The following is a 21343-nucleotide window of genomic DNA, read 5'->3' on the forward strand; positions in this document are numbered from 1 at the left end:
CTTTAACATGATCAGGCAGAGTTTGTTCCTTTAACCAAGCATGCCTACGTATAACAGACCCAGTGACAGCTGCTCTGCAGGAGGCCGCCAGAGAATCAAACCCACATTGTAAGGTATGTTTTCCCACCTGCTCAGTGGCGTGCAACAGATCCTGTACTTCTTTCAATTCAGACTGTTGAGGGAGAGTGGTTATTCTTTGCTTTAACTGAGAGATTAGAAATTGCTGATACTTAAGCATGTGAAATTGGCAATTCAGTGCCCTCATAGCTAGTGTGGCTGAGGTGTAAACCTTTTTCCCCCACTTGTCTAGTGCTCTGGAATCCCTCTCAGAAGGTACTGGGTTTTTAGCCATAGAAGCCTTAGCCCCCTTGGGACCCTGGGAGATAGTCTCTGGATCAGCTACAGGGCTTTTGTAAAGAAATTTGTGGGAATCAGGCACTCTATAGTATCTGTCAGGCTTAGCCGGAAGGAGGTAGAGAGTCTGGGTTGAAACTGGATTCTAAGTAAACATCATCCACAATGTCCAAAACTGGTGGGATGGCAAGTGGTCTGTGTTGGGGGAGTAAAAGAAACTCTCTGAGCCTTTTCTTCGAGTCAGAGTAGTCCTGACCTTCCCAGTGAAAATGTTCCCTCATAGTGTGTAAAGTTTCCCCAAAGGAGTAGTCTTCAGGAGGAGAAGCTGAGGGAATAGAGTCCTCAGCATCAGAATCTTCATAAGGAGAGAAGGAGTAATCTTGGTCCTCAGAGGAGTCTGAAGAAATGGACACTTGTTCAGAGGATGCATAATCTTCCTCTTGTCTAGGCCTTTTGTCAGGAGGGGGCTGGGAACCCCTGATTAAAGAAATTAAATCTTCGGCCATTTTGAGCATCTGTTTCTTAGGCATGGGGCCTTGAACAGGAGACTGAAGGGCAGTCCTTTTAGATTTAGTAGGAGTCTTCATCTTAGAAAATGTTTTAATGGTGAGGGTCGGTCGGAAAACACCTTCAGAAACCGATGGCGTTTCTGTTGCACCGACGTCCTTTGTAGCAATGTCGTCGGAAGGGCCTGAACTAAATGGCTGCGTCGGCCTGGTGCATTCCGCCAAAAATTCCTTAGCGGTCCCGGGTTCCAGATCTGCGGTAGTCAGGGGCTGCGTCGGAACCTCACTGAGGACCGGAGACCGGCTCAGCCGAGGCCTCGGAATCTGGCTTAGGCCTGGGCTGTCTGTCCTTATCCTTGCATTTTTTGTGCACGCAGGTAGTCGGTTGCTCCAACGGCATGGTGTAGTTAAATTTCCTACCGAAGTAGTGTCGTGCGAAATCAAAGCATCTTTTAATAGTACGCTTATTAAACCTAGCACAAAACCGACAAGTAGTGACGTCGTGGTCTGGGCCTAGGCAAGGTATGCAATAAGAATGAAAATCCTTATGAGGTATTTGCTTCCCACAAGAAATACAATTGTTAACTTTTTCTGACATCGGTCTGAGGCAAGAAAAGTTTTCCCAACGGGGTACTTAGCTTTATAGAAGACTTCGGTCTGAAATTCGAAAATCTCAGGAGTCGGCCGACCGGCACTTGCGAACTGCTTCTGCTTCAGGCACCGTGCGGCAAGAAAGACAGAAGAAAATGGCATTGGTTGTATTATATATACCCCTGGCGCACTGTCAGGGAAGAGGCAACAGCAACCGACGCCAGACCAAGACTTTGGAATTCCGGCCGACTGCGGGACCGCCTGACGATAGGATAACCCAAGTGTGATGACTGCAGCAGGGTAACACGATGAACCATCAGTAATAACAGAAAGTCATACGGAACAAAGGATCATTTGTTGTTATAGTCATAATGAAGAATTGTAAAAAAGGGAAGAATCTAAGTATTGCATGGACAGATTACAAAAAAAAGCATGTGACAGCATCCCACATTCATCGATAAAGGAGAGCTTACAGATGTACAAGATACACCCCACACTGATCAATTACATTACAGGGACCCATGAAACAATGGCAAACCACTTTGCAGCTAAGCCATGATAAAGGGATAAAAATTCACAAGGGGATATTCCAGGGTGACTATCACAACTGTTTTGTCTTGCCCTTAACCCATTAAGCTGTCTACTTAACCGATTAGGTCATGGTTATAATTTGGCTTCCAGAACGCAACAAAGTGTAAAGACTTCTCTTCTTTTTGAGGATGATTTAAAAAACTGTATGGACAATCAGATGAGGTGCTGAAAGCACAACTGGAAGTGGTCAAAACTTTCTCACATGATATAAGAACGTCATTTGGTTTTGATAAATATGCAGAAGTAACATTTGGAGCAGGAAAGCTGCAGCACAAAGAAAATATTGGTCTGGGACAGGAATGTGATATAAAAATGAACTTGAGCAGGAGGGAGTTTATAAATATTTGGGAATTGATGGAGTGACAATAAAAACTCAGTAAGAAATAATTTAGAAGACAAAAATTACTATTGAAAACAGCCCTGACATCTAGAAAAGTACAGTTGTGTACACTTACCATAGATGTAGATGTTCAAGTCTATTCACTGTTGCAGTCATCACATTTGGGTTATCTGCTTGTAGTAGCCCTCAGTCGGCCTGATTAACAAGTCTTGGGTCCTGCGTCGGCTGCTGTCCCTTTTTCCATGATGTCAGGTAGTCAGGGGTATAAAACATGCAGCCAACACCATTACATCAGTTTTTCTTGCCCCAGATGTCATGTGCCCCCCTAATGGGAAGCAATTAAATCTATAAATATACAAGGTTATACCTCCAACAAAAAAGCAAATACACCAAAAAGCTTTCGAGCATAGTAAAGTAGGGTAGAGGTATAGCCAAAAGAAGAAAGGGGGCTGGAGGGAGGGTAACCAGGACTGCAACAGTGAATACACTCTAACATCTACATTTATGGTAAGTGTACACAACTGTACTATGTTCTTCGTGTTTCACTGTTGCAGTAATCACATTTGGGTAGATTCCCAAAGCTAAGGATGGGAGGATGAATTTAGATAGCATTAGGACCAGTTATAAGGCCCTGCAAGACTGCAGTGGCAAAGCCAACTCTGGATTTAGAGAAAATTGGCAGATGGTAATGCTTAGTGAAAGTATGTACGGAACTCCAGGTAACAGCTTCTAGGATATCCCTGGTAAGGACGCCTCTGAGAAAGGCTGTAGAGGTAGATGCAGCCCTGGTTGAGTGGGGTCTGATCCCCTGTGGGACAGGTTTTCCATGGTGCTTCAAGCAGAAATTAATGCAATGGCCTATCCATTTGGAAATGGTTTGCTTTGAAATAGCCTTCCCCTCTGCCCCTGCAGCAAATGCCACCGGCAGTTGGTCAGATTTCCTTTGAGGTTTAGTCCTGTCCAAGTAGAATCTAGGTTGGCTGTGCACGTCTAAGGAGTGCAGTATCCGTTCCCCCTTGTTCTGTGCGTTAGGAAAGAAGGTTGGCAAATGAATGGACTGATTAAGGGCCACACCGGATACCACCTTGGGCATGAAGGAGGGATTGGTCCTGAGGAACACCCTGTCCGCATGAAAGATAATGAAAGGTTCCACTGCCATAAGGGCCTGTAATTCAGATACCTTTCTTGCTGAAGTGCTTTTTAAAAGGAAAGCTGTTTTCCAAGAGAGGAATTTTAAATCCGCAGTGGCAACTGGCTCGAAAGGAGGAAGGGTGAGCTTTTCCAATCCAAAGTTAAGGTCCCAGGCTGGAGTTGGGGCTCTCCTGGGTGGTTGTAGATTTTGGCCCCTCTGAGGAACTGCTTAAGCAGTGGATGAGAGAAGAGGGGAGGTTCTGTGTTATAATGAGCTGAAATGGCTGAGGCGTGAATTTTGATGGAGGAGAAAGACAGGCCATTGTGAAGCATCTCAGTTAGGCACTGTAAAATCTGAGGTAAATTGGGCACTGCTGTGCTCATCCCTTGAGATTGGTTTCAGGCACAGAATCTTTTCCATTTTTCAGCATAAGATTTTCTAGAACTAGGCCTCCTTGCCTCTAAAATGATATCCATCACTTGTTTACTGAGGGATGGTAAAGGAGAGATTAGGTAATTAACCAGGCTGCTATGTTCAGTGTATGAAGCTGAGGGTGCAGAATCTGGTTCTCCTGCTGAGACAATAGGATAGGAGTCTGAGGCAGGATGGGGCCAACAGTGACACACTGCGCAAGAGGGGGTACCAGTGTTGGCGTGGCCAGTCTGGTGCAATCAAAACCGTCCTTGGTTTGTCTTGTTTGATCTTTAGTAGTACTTTGGAGAGCAGAGACAGAGGAGGAAAGGCCTAAACTGATAGGTTTTTCCAGCTGAAGGACATCCACTTTCCAAGCTTGTTTGTGGGGAGTCCTTGTGCAAAATTTGTCCAATTGATAGTTCTGGGGGGAGGCAAACAGGTCTATATCTGGGCTCCCCCATTTGCTTGTCAACATGTTGAAAATCCTTGGTTCCAGCTTCCACTCGTGTCGGTCCATGAGGTTTCTGCTTAGTTCGTCTGCCAGTATATTTAGTTTTCCTGGCAGGAATTGAGCTTGTAGATGCACTTGGTAGCTCAGGGCTGTGTTCCACAATGCCATGGCTAGTCTGCAGAGGGGGTAAGAATGTGTACCCCACTTGCTTGTTTATGTACCACATTAACAGTGGTGTTGTCAGTCTTTACCATTAATTGTCCTGGAAGAATGTGGTCCTTGAAGGTTGTCAGAGCATGCTGTACAGCTAACATTTCTTTTTGATTGACATGCAAGTGCATTTGACTTGGGTTCCATCTGCCCTGAATGCCCTTTCCCTGCCAGTTGAGCTCCCCATGCATAATCTGATGAGTCTGTTGTTTGGGCGGCAGGGGGTGGTGTGAATGGTAGTCACTTTTGGAGGCAGGCCTCTGCCCACTAAAGAAACTCTAGGTGTAGGCAAGGTATGACAGGAATCATTGCTTCTAGATCCTGAGATTGTTGACACCATAGGCGTTTTAGATACCATTGTAGTTTCCTCATATGCAGTCTTGCATATGGAATTAGAAGAATGCAGGAGGCCATGAACCCCAAGGCTTGTAGTAGCAGGGTTTGTGTGGCCACTTGTTTGAAGTAGGTTGTCAAATTAATTTGTTTCTCTGGTGTGAGGAAAGCCATCTGTGAGGATGTATTCAAGCTTGCTCCCAGGAATATAATTTGTTGACAGGGTACCAGGTGCGATTTCTTTTTGTTTATGGTGTACCCCAGACAAGTTAGCACCCTTTGTACAAAGGCCAGATGATTCAAACGTATGTCCTGGCTTTCTGCCCGAATTAAACAATCGTCCAGGTATGGGTATATTTGAATATTCTTTGCCTGCAAAATGCAATGACTGGAGCTAGGCACTTTGTGGATAACCTGGGCGCAGTAGACAAGCCAAAGGGCAGTGCAGCCTGCTTTGAAGCGTAGGTATCTTCTGCAAGATTCCCTGATTGGGATGTGCAGGTATGCTTCCTTTAAATCTAGTGTTGCCAACCACGCGTCTTTACCTAGCATAGGGAGCAACTGGTGAAGAGTCAGCATCTTGAATTTTGGAATCACCAAAAAGGTGTTTAGAGTAGACAGGTCCAGGACAGGACGCCATGAACTGTCTTTTTTGGGTACCAGGAAAGGTCTTGAGTAGAAACCTTGTCCCTTTTCCTCTTCTGGTACCAACTGAATAGCCCTTGTCCCTTTTCCTCTTCTGGTACCAACTGAATAGCCCCCCCCCCCATGCTTAAGAAAGAAAGTACTTGCTTTTGGGCCTCTGCCCACTGATTTGGGGGTAGATCTGGCAATCTGCTTAGTGTTAGTAATGTGTGGAAGTGAAATCTGTATCCCTGGGACACTATTTAAAACTCATTTGTCCTGGGTAATGAGTTCCCAGTTCTTTGCATGAAGAGCAATCTTTCCCCCCAAAGGGGCAGTTAGTTGAGAAGTGCTTCAAAGTTTTAAAAAGAAGTAATTGAGACAGTTTACCATAGGGGGGGAGTTTTATTACTTCCAGATTTGGAAGTGGAGGCCCCCACTGCTTAGTCCTGTGTGTACCCTGGGACTGAAGCTTGGGAGCTCTGCTGCATCTGGGTTTGGACTGAGAAGGTCTGGAAGAGGCAGGAAAGGACCAATTCTTGGAAGGCCAATGGTTACTTAACCTTGGAGGTTGTACTTGTAAAAAATCTTTTAACAGTTTGCATAGATTTTGCTTTTTCCTTCATCTTTTTAAGAACTTTGTCTGCCTTGTTGCCAAACAGGCGGTCCTGGTTTAAGGGAGCATCCAGTAATTTCGCTTTAACATGATCTGGCAAGGATTGCTCCTTAAGCCAAGCATGCCTTCTAAGTACAGACCCAGTTACAGCAATCCTGCAAGATGCCTCTAGTGAATCAAAACCGCACTGCAAAGTACGTTTTCCAACTTGTTCAGCTGAGTGCAATAAATCCTGTAAATCCTTATTTTCAGCACAATCAGGAATCACAATAATTTTCTGTTTAAGCAATCCAATAATATGCTGCTGATACTTTAACATATGAAACTGGCAGTTTAAGGCCCTAATGGCCAAAGTTGTACAAGTGTATACCTTTTTACCCCATCTATCCAGCACCCTGGAGTCTCTATCAGAGGGGGTAGGATTTTTGGCAGTAGTAGCTTTAATACCCTTGGGTCCCTGTGAAATGGTCTCACTGTAATATCTGTCAGGTTTTCTGGGAGCAAGAGTCAGGGGCCAAACTAGATTCCGAAAAGGCATCATCCACAATGTCTAGTACAGGAAGAATGGCTAAAGGCCTCTGTTGGGGCAGAAGTAAGAAATCCCTAAGCCTCTTTTTAGAATCAGAGAAATCCTGACTTTACCAATGAAAATGCTCCCTGAGAGTATGCAAGGTTTCACCAAAAGAGAAATCCTCTGGGGGAGAAGCAGAGGGAATAGAGTCCTCTGCATCAGAATCCTCATAGGCAGACAAGGGTAAATCTTGGTAATCAGAGAAAACAGAAAATTCAGAATCCTGGTCAGGAGTACCATAAAAAAAAACTCAGTCCTACGTCTCTTAGAGGGGGGAAGGCTGGCTTCCCCTGATTAAAGTAATAAGGTCTTCAGCCATTCTTATCATTTGTTTTTTAGGCATAGAGGCCTGACCATGTGGTCTGGGCATCAGTTTTCTAGGCATGGTACGAGTTTTAGGTCTTGAAGAAGAAGATGGCGTTGGTTTAATACGCAAATCAGTAGGCCTGACTACACCCTCAGAAGCCGGTGCCTGCACAGCGGTTCTGGACCCATCCAAGGTACAGATATCTGCAGGTTCCACAATTGAAGCATCTTGTGGCATACCGGACTCCGAATGGGTCTCAGTAGAGGCCTGCACATCTGAAGTAGCGGGTATCAGGGGCTGAGAAAGCGCCAGAGTACCGGCGAACTGGTGACTGGCTTAGGAGAAGCGTTGTCGGCAGCTTTGGACCCAGGCGGCCTGTCTTTACCTTTGCGTTTTTTCGGAATGTCGGTAGTCGAATGGCTTACTGAAGAAATATCAGGATAATTGAACAGAGCACCGAAATATTTAGTAGCGAAAATATACAGACGACGGATAGTTAGTGGTTTAAATAAGGCACAAAACCGACAGCGAGGTAAGTCGTGGTCAGGGCCTAGGCAAGGAATACAGTACGAATGAAAATCTTTATGAGGTATTTGCTTTCCACAAGTAATGCAATTATTTACTTTTACTGACATCTGTTTAGAGCAAGAAAAAGGTTCCCCAATGGGGCACTTAACTTTTAGTTGAAGACTTCGGTTCTGAAACTCAAACGAAAATTTCAGGAGTCGGCTGACTGGCACTTGCGAACTGCTTCTGCTTCGGGCACCGCACGGCAAGAAAGACTGATGTAATGGCGTCGGCTGCATGTTTTATACCCCTGACGACCTGACGTCACGGAAGAAGGGACAGCAACTGACGCAGGACCCAAGACTTTGTTAATCAGACCGACTGAGGGCTACTGCAAGCAGATAACCCTAATGTGATGACTGCAACAGTGAAACACGAAGAAAGTACAGTTTTGTACCTACCATAAATGTAGATGTCCGAGAGGAATGCATCTGCAGTCTTTACAAATGGGTTGTCCTGTCGTCAGGCAGCCCTTCGGTCGGCCGGATTCCAAAGTCTGGGTCTGGCTTCGGCTGGTGTCGCACTTCACCCGACGTCATTGCGGCAGTTATTCGGGTATAAAGGCATCAGCCGACGCCATTTTCCTCAGTGTTTCTTGCCCCAGATGCCAGGTGCCCTCTTGGATGGCTAAATTTGGATAAATGCCAAAGTTTCCAAATAGTAGAGAGCAAACACACAAAATAAGCATGTATGTACATATATACAAACAAATACACCATAATAGATCCCCAAGCTAGCTGAAGATTGGCAAATACCCTAGGAGTACCTCAGAGGGGAAGGAGGGTGGGTAATCCTGACTGCAGATGCATTCCTCTCGGACATCTACATTTATGGTAGGTACAAAACTGTATTATGTCCTTCAAGGATGCATCTGCAGTCTTTACAAATGGGTAGAATACCAAAGCTAAACTAGGGGAGGAGGAAATGAGAAGAGATTATGGTGTAGTTATGATCCCTTGCAAAACAGCAGTGGCAAAACCAGCACGGGATCTAGAGTATAGAGGTAAGTTATAATGCTTGGCAAATGTATGCACGGAGGTCCAAGTAGCAGCCTCTATAATGTCCTTGGTAGCCACTCCTCGTAAGAAAGCTGTGGTAGTGGCTGTAGCCCTTGTGGAGTGAGGCCTGATGTTCTCTGGAGTTTTCTTTCCATGGTAGGAGTAACAAAATCTAATGCAATTTCCTATCCATTTGGAGATTGTCTGTTTAGAAATTGGTTTTCCTTCCTTTCCTGTTGCATATGCTACCAAAAGCTGGTCAGTTTTTCTATTGTTTTTTGTCCTGTCCAGGTAGTAGCGTAATTGTCTGTGTACATCCAAGGTATGTAAGAGCCTTTCTCCCCTGTTCTGTGGGCTGGGGAAGAATGTAGGAAGGTGGATAGCCTGATTTAAAGAGACTCTGGATACCACCTTAGGCATAAATGTAGGATTTGTTCTCAGGGACACTATCTTGATGGAAGATCAGGAAGGGTTGCACTGCCATTAATGCCTGTAGTTCAGAGACCCTTCTTGCTGAAGTTATTGCCAGCAGGAAAGCAGTCTTCCAGGATAAGTATTGTAATTCTGCTGTTGCTGCTGGTTCGAAGGAGGAAGAGTCAGTTTTTCTAGCACAAAGTTCAAGTCCCATGCTGGCAATGGAGGTTTCCTGGGAGGTTTTACATTTTTAATTCCTCTCAGAAACTGTCTGAGCACAGGATGCGAGAAGACAGGAGGATCCAAGCTGTATTCTGCTGAAATAGCTGATGCATGTATCTTGATGGAAGAATAGGACAGGCCTGTATGGAAGAGCTCCGCCAAGTACTCCAGGATGTTGGCTATGTTCACCAGTGTCACATCTTGCCCCTTTGCAGTACTCCAGATGAGATATCTTTTCCATTTTGCTGCATAATTCTTTCTTGTTGAAGGTCTACCAGCCTCCAGGATTATGTCTTTAACCCTTTGGGATAAATTTGGGTTAATTGCTGTTATGTAATGTTCCAGGCAGTTAGCTGCAGGGTTTTTAGGTTTGGATGCAGGATGTTGTAGTTGTTCTGTGTTAGCAGTAATGGGATCAGGGGCAGTGTCCATATTTGTTCCCGGGACATGCTCCTGAGCAGTGGATACCAATGTTGTCTTGGCCAGTTTGGGGCTATCAGAATGATCCTCGGACATTCCTCTTTGATCTTCAGAAGCACCTTGTGCATCAAAGGAAGTGGTGGGAATGCGTATGCTGTCAGGTTTTCCCAACTGAAAGATAGGGAGTCCACCTTCCAAGCAAGTGGGTGGTAAGTCCTTGTGCAGAATTTCTTCAACTGGTGATTGAATGGGGATGCAAACAAGTCTATTTGTGGTAATCCCCATTTTCTTGTGATGGTTTTGAAGATGTCCGGATGCAGCATCCATTCGTGGGCATCTGTTGTAGTTCTGCTTAATATGTCTGCTAGAATGTTTTCCTTCCCTGGTACATAAATTGCCTGTAACTGAATGTTGTAGCTCAGAGCCACATCCCATAGGTCCAGTGCCAGCCGGCATAGAGGGTATGAGTGTGTGCCTCCCTGTTTGTTGATGTACCACATAACTGTGGTGTTGTCTGTCCTTATCAACTGGCCTTCTTGGAGAAAAGGTCTGAATGCCTGGATTGCCAATTTTACTGCCATCATTTCTTTTAGATTTATGTGCAGATGCAGCTGGTCTTGAGTCCATAGGCCTTGAATGCACTTGCCCAGCATGTGTGCCCCCCAACTGAGGTCTGAGGCATCTGTCGTGATGGTTTGTCTTGGTTGACTTTTGCAGAAGGGCAATCCTGTGTTTGATTGGCAGGCCTGAGCCCACCATAGGAACTCTTGCTTCAGGCATGGGATCATTGGAATTTTGGTTTCTAGGCTGTGCTTGTGCTGGGACCACAAATTCTTTAGGTACCACTGTAGCTTTCTCATATGCAGCCTGGCATGAGGGACCAGTATTATGCAGGATGCCATGAAGCCTAGAGCTTGTAGCACTTTTCTTGCAGTTAGATGGTTCTGCTTTGTTAATGCCAAGAAAGAGAGAGGAAGTTGCTCTTTCTTTTCTGCAGTTAGAAATGCCATTTGTTTTGATGTGTCCAGTTCTGCACCCAGAAAGGTTATTCTTTGGGATGGAATCAGCCTTGACTTTTTTGTATTGACTGTATATCCCAGGGCTTGCAGCAGGTAGATGACTCTCTAAGTCTTCTGTTAGTTTGTTTTTGTTGTCCGCTTGTATCAGGCAGTCGTCCAGGTAGGGATAGATTTGAATCCCCTGAAGTCTGCAATGAGCGATTACTGATGCCAGGCATTTTGTGAACACTCTGGGCACAGTAGATAAGCCAAAGGGCAATGCTGAGAATTGATAATGCTCTGATCCTGCAAGAAATCTGAGGTATCTTCTGCAAATTGGTCTTATGGAGACGTGCAGGTATGCCTCCTTGAGATCTAGAGTTACCAGCCAAGACTCCTTGCCCAGCATGGGAAGAAGCTGCTGTAGGGTCAGCGTTTTGAATTTTGGAACAATGAGGAATGTGTTTAAAGCGGACAGGTCTAGAATAGGCCTCCATTTGTTCTCTTTTCTTGGTACCAGGAAGAGTCTGGAGTAAAATCCCTTTCCTTGCTCCATAGATGGTACCTTTTCCACAGCTCTCATTCTTAATAATTGAGATATTTGTTTTAGAGCTTCTGTCCTTTGAGTAGGTGGTAGGTTTGGCATTCCTCTCTTTCCTGGTAGAGTATGGAAATGGAACCTGTAACCTTGGTCTATAGTTTGCAAAATCCATTTTTCTCTTGTAATGCAGTGCCAGTTTCTTGAAAATAAGGTTAGCTTTCCGCCTAAGGGCGCTTCTAGTTGTTCCCTGGTAGGCGGTGTCACTGCCAAGTCACTGTGATTGAGTTGTTGTAGTGGTGGTGGCTGTATCCGTGCCTCGTTGGTTGTTACCCTGCCACTGGCGACCCCTGTAGGCACCCCTGGATTGGTTTCTGCCTCTAGAGCGCCTATTCCTGCCTCTTTGTGCCTTAGAGGCGTCCGGAAAGGACCAATTCTTGGAGGGCCAGTTCCTGCTAAACCTCGGAGGTTGAACTTGTAAGAAATGTTTCACTGTTTGCACAGATTTTGCTTTCTCTTCCATCTTTTTGAGTACCTGCTGTGCAGGGGAACCAAATAAATTGACCTTGTCCATAGGTGCATCCAAAAGCTTAGATTTGACATGGTCTGGTAATGCCTGTTCTTTCAACCATGCATGCCTCCTGTTAACTGTGCCTGTCATGGCTGATCTAAAGGAAGCCTCCAGTGCATCATAGCCACATTTTAAAGAATGGTTACTAACCTGCTGTATGTTATGTACCATTTCTTGAACATACTTTTTATCTAAAGATTCTTCAGAGGACAGCTTTTTAGTCAACTGGTCAAGCATAAACTCTTGATATTGAATCATATGAAATTGGCAGTTCAAAGCTCTAGCTGACAAGGTAGCAGAGGTGTAAACTTTTTTACCCCATCTCTCTAAGGACCTGGATTCCCTTTCAGAGGGGAGGGGGTTTTTAGAAAAAGTAGCTGCTACAGCTTTAGGACCCTGGGAGATAGTCTCTGGATATGCAAAAGGAGCATTATATAAGTGGTGATGAGTGTCCGGGACCCTGTAGTACCTATCGGGCTTAGCAGGAGCCGGAGGTAAGGAATCAGGAGCAGTGCAAGCATCATTAAATGCATCATCAACAACAGAAAGAACTGGAGGTATAGCTAAGGGCCTATGCTGTGGCAAATGTAGAAAGGTCCTAAGCCTTTTTCTAGAGTCTGAGAAATCTTGGCCCTGCCATTGAAATTGTTCCCTCATAGCATGCAAGGTTTCCCCAAAGGAAAATTCCTCAGGAGGAGAGGCTGAAGGAATGGACTCCTCAGCATCAGAGTCTTCGTAAGGAGAATAAGAAGCCTCAGGAGGGTCTGTATGTTCTGAGTCATCAGAGGAATCATCTGTGGTTACTGGCTCAGGGGGCTCTGCTCTAGGCCTCCTTTCTGGAGGAGGGAGAGAGGCCCTGTCTGGATGAGGCTGGGCTCCACGAATTAAAGAGATGAGATCCTCAGCCAAAGAAAGCATATGGGAGCTGGTGCTGGGCCTGTGAGAGGGGGGCTTGGCAGGCACAGGTTTTGATGCTTTGGCTGCTTTAGCCCTGGCAAAGGCCTTAATAGACATAGCTAGAGGAGGCCTAGCAGCTCCACGTGCAGGGGTTGAAACATCCAGGGGAATGGTGTCGGATAAATCCTGTGAAACCGCAACAGAAGGTTGGATTTCAGAAGCCGTTTCTACCAGGTTAGAAGAGGCCTCTGTAGAAGGCAAGTTATCGGCTGAAGAAAGAACCGCTTGCTCGGTTTCGGCCGAAACCGAGACACTCGTGGTTTGCTTAACCGCGGTTTCGGCCGAAACCGCGGACCGCGAGTGTCGGTCCTTTTCTTTGCGTTTTTTGGTTATTTGCATAGTCGGAGGATCCGACGGCATAATGTAGGCAAAATCGGAGCCGAAAATCTGTTCAGCAAAGTACGACCGATGTCTAAGCGTCCGTCGGTTAAAAGAAGCGCAGGCTAGACAAGCTGCTACGTCGTGGTCTGGGCCTAAACAATGTATGCAATAGGAGTGGAAATCTTTATGAGGTATTTGTTTCCCACAAGATAAACAATTATTAACTTTCTCTGACATCGGCTGAGGCAAGAAGGAGTCCCCAACGGGGTACTTAGCTTTATAGAAGTCTTCGAAGTAGTATTCGGTAGTAGTAATCTCTGGATCTGACCGACCGGCACTTGCGAACAGCTTCTGCTTCGGGCGCCACGCGGCAAGAAAGACTGAGGAAAATGGCGTCGGCTGATGCCTTTATACCCGAATAACTGCCGCAATGACGTCGGGTGAAGTGCGACACCAGCCGAAGCCAGACCCAGACTTTGGAATCCGGCCGACCGAAGGGCTGCCTGACGACAGGACAACCCATTTGTAAAGACTGCAGATGCATCCTTGAAGGACATCATCAAAGAAATCACCAGGACCTCTTGGCAATTTTGATGTGTAAGTAGGCATCCTGGAGACCTAGATGGTACACCCAATTCCCTCCCTAAAGGCAAAAAAAAAAGGCTGGACAGCACTGTGACCATCCAGAATTTGTTAGAAGAAATGAATGGAGGATATCTGGAAACTGGGCATAAAAGAAAAGAAATAGGATTGTAGCAGTCAGCACACGTCTTAACCCTGGCACAGGGGACTCGAGCATAGAGTTTTAAATATGCACAAAACAGTAGAGCTCACTGATCATGATCCTCTTCAGTGAGGCTTTCTTTCTGCAAGACCTAGGGCTGCTGAAATAAGGAAAAAAACTTGTACATTAAAATACTTTACCTTGACTGACTTGAGGAAGTAGTGATCAAAACATCCTGCAAAAAGAGCAAAATGCATAATTAATCTCAAATTGTCACATATAATTGCCAATTAAACCATGTATGCAAAGTGTCCATCTAGTAGTTTACAAATGTAAATGGCATACAATAGTTATATACTTACCATAATGGTGGACCTTGATTATCCATGCCTGCCCATTTTACTAGAAGGACGGGCTTGTCACTAGGTGCCAACATAGTAAACAGCTTGATCTCCTTCTCCTACCTCCCAGGATGCATAACTATGCTCTGTTACATCACACTGAAGTTTACCAAATCCAGCAATCTACAACCCCTTTTTCCCCATTTTGCACATACGGTCAGGGTGTTAATTCAACAGTGACAATCTGGAGTCTGATCTGCCAAAATCTTTTTGGTATGATAAAAAGAGGATCCATACAGGAAGGAGAAGGAAATGGAACATTGTCTCAGGGTTACTTGTGTCTTTCAGCACACGTTTGACAGCTTTCAAGGAAGATGAAGGGAGAGTTTGAGAGGTGGGCAGATATGGATAATCCATATCAAGAGTTATGGTAAAGTTCATAACTATCATATCGCGGATTATCCAGTCTATTTACTTCACTGCCTAACATTTTGGATGGTATCCATGAAAAATACCACACAGTATGGTTGCCCCGATGTAAGATGTGGACAGCGATACTACATCCAGCTTGAACTCTCTGCTGAAAGTATGCATAAATGTCCATGTGGCTGCTGTACAAATGTCAACTGATGGATTTTCAAAAAGGAGGAGGAAGTGGCAAATACCCTGGTTGAAAGTGTCTTTGGTTTTCATGGGAGAGTTTTGTTATTCAAAGCATTACTGTATCAAACACATTCAGATAGCCATATGTATAAGACAACTTTAGATAGTTGGTGTTCCAACACAAGTTTGCAAAACATGATCATGCTCTCGGATTTATTTTCTATGGTGCAAATAGAATCTCTGTTCTTTATGTACATCCAAACAATGAAGATGAGTCAGGTACACTGAGTATTTTAAGGATGCATAATGGGCCAGTTAAAAGGGTGCCAGAGTTAATTTCTCTAACACAAAACTGTGATTGCATGGTGGCTTCAGAGCTTTTTATAAGAGGCTGAAGTAAAAAGGTGCAAACTCAGAAGTGAGACTGAAAGGAGCTCCCTTATGAAAATTACAGGTTTCTGTCAAATTAAATTTTATGGTCAAAAATAGATCTGGCATCAAAAAGGTGATTATGGGAAGAACAGGACTAAATGAATCAGGGCAGGGATCTGGTCTTGTACAGCTTGCATTCCAGACAGTTTCTGGGGAGTTCTGAGAATCTAGCCTATCCTTGTGGGAAGCGCTGGGTTCCAGGCCATTAAGGAACTGGGGAAATTATGCAGTTAGTTGAACGGATGCAACATCTGGATTAGACCTGCAAGACTAATAGGAAAGATGATTTGGGAGGAGATGATCCAGTACCAGAGGGTCCTGCTTCAGGTGAGACCATAAAAAGTGAAATAACAGCTGCAGAGGTCAGAATGGGTACATGAGGATAAGTGAATTTTGCATTCTGGATAAATTTTATTATGAGAATAAAGGCATAAAGACTTGATGTTCACTGTTGAACTAGTGCATCCTTCTAGGTCTTTCCCTATGAAGGGAGAAGGGAAAATAAGTTGTTGCATTTGGTGCTAGATGGAGATGCAAAACCTCAACAGCAGTGCTTCCCATAGAGACAGGGCAAACTTGAATGGACCTGAGAATTAAGGGGCCACAACTGAGGCATCAGGATATGCCAGCTGAGCCTATATGCTATATACTGGGCCATGTATTTCAGTTGCGACCAGTGTGCGTTATGCAAAAATTCCACATTCTTGTTGCCTCACAAAAGTGGTTGCGATTTGATGCTCCCTAGCTTGCTGATATGCCACACCACACCACAGCCATATTGCCTGTGCATATGAATATTACACCCAAGAGAAGAAGGTCATAGAATGCCTGCAATGCAAGAACCGTCTTAATCTCTGGTACACTGATGTGTAAACTGGACTACTGGAAAGAGCACATTCCTTAAATTGTCAGCCTTACACAATACCCGACCCACCCCATGGCAGATGTATCAGTGATGACTGTGTCCAAGGGTAGTGGCAGTTGAAGGGGGGGAGGCATGTGATGAGCTTGAATTTGGTCCAGCCACCATAACAGATGCACCTTGCTGTTATGATCATTCTGATGTTCTCTGAGCGTCCAAAGAAGAATTCTCATGTAACATCTGACATGTTGCACCAATTACATTGTTGTTGCCTTCCAAACTAGGGCCTTTTAAGGCTTGAAAGGTGGTTGGATGAGAGAAATCTAGCAGCTACTGCAGATGTCTGAATAGGAAGAATATGTTCCTGGGGAACCTTGGCTTGTTTCTGAAAGATGTCCTGTTATTATAAATGTCAAAGTCTGACTTGGCTCTAGTTACTGCTCTTATTTTATGCGGATTCCCAGGAACAGGAAAAGCTGGAGCAGGTAATTCCTTACCTGGATAAGCCACTCCTTAGTGGTACAGACAAGGACACAGTTGTCCAGGTAAGGGAATATTCGAACTACTGCCATGCAATTGGATAACACCCTGGAGGAAGTGGTGAGACCAAATAAGACTTGAAATTGGTAATGAATAGCTCTTACCCAGAAAGCAAAGAAAGCTCCTACCTCATGGCAATTTTGATGCCAGAGTAGATATCCCATAGAGGCAGTGAGCAAATCCAATCCAATCTAATCCCCACCATGAAGACAAGGAAGGATAGATTGCAGTGAGGCCATCTAGAATATTTTTAATGTTGTTACACAGTGACTTATGCAGCTGAGATCTAGAACAGGCCTGTAGCTTTTCGAGCTCAGGCCCCCTCTGTTCTGGTGGAACTCTTGGATGGCTTTGTTGAGTAGCAATTTAAGACCTCCTGTTTTGCTGACCTCTTTTTATGTGGTGGGATTGTCTGGAAGTGGAAAGGAGGATATTTGGACAACTGGGAAAAGGGAATGAAACAGCATCTGGATACTATCTCCTTGCCCCATATGTCTCGAGTGATGGGAATCCACACAGCCAAACGCAGACAGAGACAACCCCGACTGTCTCTAGAGTGAAACAGTTGGGTAAGATCTTCGGGATTTGCTGCTGTCCTCTTTGGAAGGGGCTGAGGAAGTCCTGATTCTGTGGATCTTGCCACCTTGTTCACTTCTCAGTTTCTCTTTCACTTTGGGTCCAAAAAGGAGCATCCAACAAACAGGGTTTGTGAAGGACACCTTAATGTTCTCTGTAAAATCATGCAGACCAAGTCAGGCATACTGTCTCAGTATAATGCTGGTCTACAAAGCTCCAACCACTCCGCTGTCAACATTTTGTAATAGCCACATGGACAGAGTAGATATATTAATGTAAGTGGGCACATGCACCTCCACCTGTCTATGAGTTTCAGGGGTCACTGGTAGTCTCAGCATGTCTCTAGAATCTGTTCAGTTAAACCATAATGGAATTTATTTACATTCCTCAGGTAAGTTAAGGCTCTAATGGCAAAGGTACCAGACAAACAGTTCTGCTTCCTCATTCTGTCCATCGTACTGGAACCCACAGATGTAGGATTAACAGTTGGGCTTTAGGCCAAACAGTCTCTTGGTCATCATCTCTACAACCAAGGCATCAACAAGGGGACCCTTGCTTCAACTGGACTTGTCCTTTACGTGGACACGGTATACTGTCTTGCTTCTTAAAATGGGTTCAGCCACATCATGTCCTTACCAAGTCCTTCCCAATACCAGACCGATTATGTAGTCAAGCAGGGGAATTACCCATAACATAGAAGGTGCAAGTCTGAAAAGCCACAATCAGAACTTCCTCATCTAGGGTGTGGGAACTATGGGCCAAGTTCCCCCTGCCTAATTATTTAAAGAATTTCCCCAAAACTGGGTTATCAGGAGGACTGTGGAGAGTTCTCCTCTTCAATAAGATCTGAATACTGAGCTAGAGACTCTGCAAGGGTTTCAGTGTGCCTCCTCTTTGGAATCTCAGGTTGGATGTCTTCTGAGGAGCAGTAGGATTGGTCTGTCCTCTTCCTGAGGCTTCAACACCATCGATGGACCTCATGATCAGTGCCAAAAGCTCTAGACTGGTGTGTGTTGAGGGGCAGAGTCAAGTGAAATGGAGCATACGATCTGTCATCTCTTGACAGAGTGATCAGAATCTCCAAAGCTTTAAATTCAAAGGAGCTGCAGATGTCAACATAACCATTACAGAAGTCGATCTTGGTACCAAAGAAGTCAACATCTAAGATGGTCTGGCACAAAGAAAAATGCACTCAAGTCACTCCCAGACCAAAGCTGGTTTCAGCATAGGAAAATCAAAAGCTGAGGTGTTGAACATTGTAAAAGGTCCAAAATGAAATCAGTGTTGACACCTACACCGTCTACTTAACCCCAATCATCTAGGGCTTAGTCGTTCTTTGGCACCAAAAACACTGTAATCATGAGTGATGGGATCAAGGGAGTCAATGCCAGAAGGTTAAGCCCTTTGATATACAGACCATACAGGAATTGATTATCTACTCTGAATCTCTTGGTGCAAGTGGTAGACTCTAGAAAGGAGCAGGTAATGCAGAAGGAGCAGGTAATGCAGAAGGCTGGCATTATGTCTTGCCTGCCCCTACAGACAGAGGATGATGGTATGACACCCATCTCAAACTGTGTTTTAAGGAATGTTCTCTTCACAAGAACTTCTCTAACAGACCTCACCAAGGACAAATAGTGGAGGATTTCACATTTCTGTCAAGTTTCATGCTCCTTTCCTTAGAGAAGGACCTCCTTATGCAGCTGTTGGGAAGCAGCACTGGAAACAGATCCCAGTTGAAGCTCCAGGCTAGGGTAAGTCACGTGCCAGTGGCCAAGTCTTGGAGAGTTCTGCTGTGGTCTGGGGTGGACCGGAACTGGTTGGGAAGTTTTAGAAGCCTGATGTTCTAGCCTTGGCAGCTTAAAAGCTGAATCCTCAGGCTGTACATATGCTTTCTTTGTGGTTTTTTTTCTTGTCTTTACCTTCTCTTTTGGATTCATCAGGAGGAAAATATCCTTTAAGTATTAACTTATTCTTACTCTCTTTAAGGTCTTTTGTCCAAAAAAAAAAACTTACAGAAGTCACACTGTCCTTCAAATGATCTGGCCACAAGCACACAAAAAAAAAAACATATCATGTGGGTCTTGGGGTTGGATCTTGTGACCACATCACTTGTACTTTTCAAACCCGGAGGCCTTTCCTATAACTTCTGCTACATAGGTAGCAGCACTAAGTACAACCATATACACCTCATTAGTACAATGAAATAAATGCTATTTTAAGCATTCTAACAAGCCTAAACCTATACTATTTTCAGCTGCTACTATTTTTTTGTCAGAAAGACCACTAGAAGGCTCACAGGTCAACAAGTGGAGAGAGGAGAAGGGAAAAAAAGCTCTACTTAGCAGGTATGCTACAAAGACGATAAAAATGCATTAAAGATTTAAATCTAGAAAACTGCACTAGCTAACTCAAAAAAGGCAAATATGTTTTACTTGCACCTTTCAAGACAGTAAGGATCACTGTAACAACTATGGAAGCAAATGGGATCTGAGGTAATGGAGTACTAGCGCATTATGGGAAGCAGGGGAGGAGCATGAGATGTGTGAGGAAAGCTGTTTGTCATGCTGGTGCCTAGCAGCAACACCCATCCCTATCCAGTGAAGCGGGTGGATTAGATAATCAAAGATGTATTAATTTAAGATATAGGATGAATTTATTCCAGGTTGTGTTGAATACAAAGCACTGCCTTGCTGCAATGCTTGCACAGTTAAAGGGCTATTAAGTATCACTGTCCCAGAAGACTTTCTCGGCAAGGAGGGGAGCGAAATGCACTTTGCGCCTACAGAAGAAAGCATATTTTGCTGCCAAGCAGCCTCATACAATAGAAAACAAATTAACATGTTCAATGGTTAAAATGCCCCTTAAAGATGAAGAAATTCCTCCACATGGGTGGGAAAAGTACAGTTTTGTACCTACCATAAATGTAGATGTCCGAACAGGAATGCATCTGCAGTCATTACAAATGGGTTGTCCTGTCGTCAGGCAGCCCTTCGGTCGGCCGGATTCCAAAGTCTGGGTCTGGCCTCGGCTGGTGTCGCACTTCACCCGACGTCATAGCTGCAGTTCTTCGGGTATAAAGGCATCAGCCGACGCCATTTCCCTCAGTGTTTCTTGCCCCAGATGCCAGTTGCCCTCTTGGATAGCTAAATTTTGGAAAATGCCAATGTTTCCAAATAGTAGAAGGCAAACACAAAAAATAAGCATGTATGTACATATATACAAACAAATACACCATAAGAGATCCCCCCCAGCTAGCTATTAGATGGGCAAATACCCTAGGAATACCACAGAGGGGAAGGAGGGTGGATAATCCTGACTGCAGATGCATTCCTGTTCGGACATCTACATTTATGGTAGGTACAAAACTGTACTATGTCCTTCAAGGATGCATCTGCAGTCATTACAAATGGGTAGAATACCATAGCCAAACTAGGGGAGGAGGAAGAAGAAATTATGGTGTAGTTAGGATCCCTTGCAAAACAGCAGTGGCAAACCCTGCTCGGGATCTAGAGTATAAAGGTAAGTTATAATGCTTGGCAAATGTATGCACGGAGGTCCAAGTAGCAGCCTCTATAATGCCCTTGGTAGCCACTCCTCGTAAGAAAGCTGTGGTAGTGGCTGTAGCCCTTGTAGAATGAGGCCTTATGTTCTGTGGAGTTTGCTTTCCATGGTAGGAGTAACAGAATCTGATGCAATTTCCTATCCACTTGGAGACTGTCTGTTTTGAAATTGCTTTTCCTTCCCTTCCTGTTGCATATGCTACCAGAAGCTGGTCAGTTTTTCTATTGCTCTTGGTTCTGTCCAGGTAGTAGCGCAACTGTCTATGTACATCCAAAGTATGCAGCAGTCTTTCCCCCCGTTCTGTGGATTGGGGAAGAAGGTAGGTAGGTGGATAGCCTGGTTTAAAGACACTCTGGATACCACCTTAGGCATAAATGTAGGATTTGTTCTCATGGACACTATCTTGATGGAAGATTAGGAAGGGTTGTACTGCCATTAAAGCCTGTAGCTCAGAAACCCTTCTTGCTGAGGTAATTGCCAGCAGAAAAGCAGTTTTCCAGGATAGGTGTTGAAGATCTGCTGTTGCTGCTGGTTCGAAAGGGGGGAAGTGTCAACTTTGCTAGCACAAAGTTCAAGTCCCATGCTGGTAATGGTGGTTTCCTAGGAGGTTTTACATTTTTAATTCCTCTCAGAAACTGCCTGAGTAGAGGATGCG

General features: G+C 44.6%; 1 protein-coding gene across 1 annotated transcript in view; it reads right to left on the reverse strand.

Moving 5' to 3' along the window:
- Positions 1 to 21343, reverse strand: part of LOC122810338 (cytochrome b5-like) — a 616134-nt gene that overhangs the window by 59975 nt on the left and 534816 nt on the right. The window contains exon 4 of the mRNA XM_044081911.1: positions 13971 to 14005. Coding sequence (XP_043937846.1) covers positions 13971 to 14005 — 35 coding nt within the window. The remainder of the gene's footprint in view (positions 1 to 13970; positions 14006 to 21343) is intronic.

The sequence above is a fragment of the Protopterus annectens genome, chromosome 8.part1 (genome assembly GCF_019279795.1).
Source record: "Protopterus annectens isolate FY-2018-M chromosome 8.part1, PAN1.0, whole genome shotgun sequence".
Taxonomy (NCBI): domain Eukaryota; kingdom Metazoa; phylum Chordata; order Ceratodontiformes; family Protopteridae; genus Protopterus; species Protopterus annectens.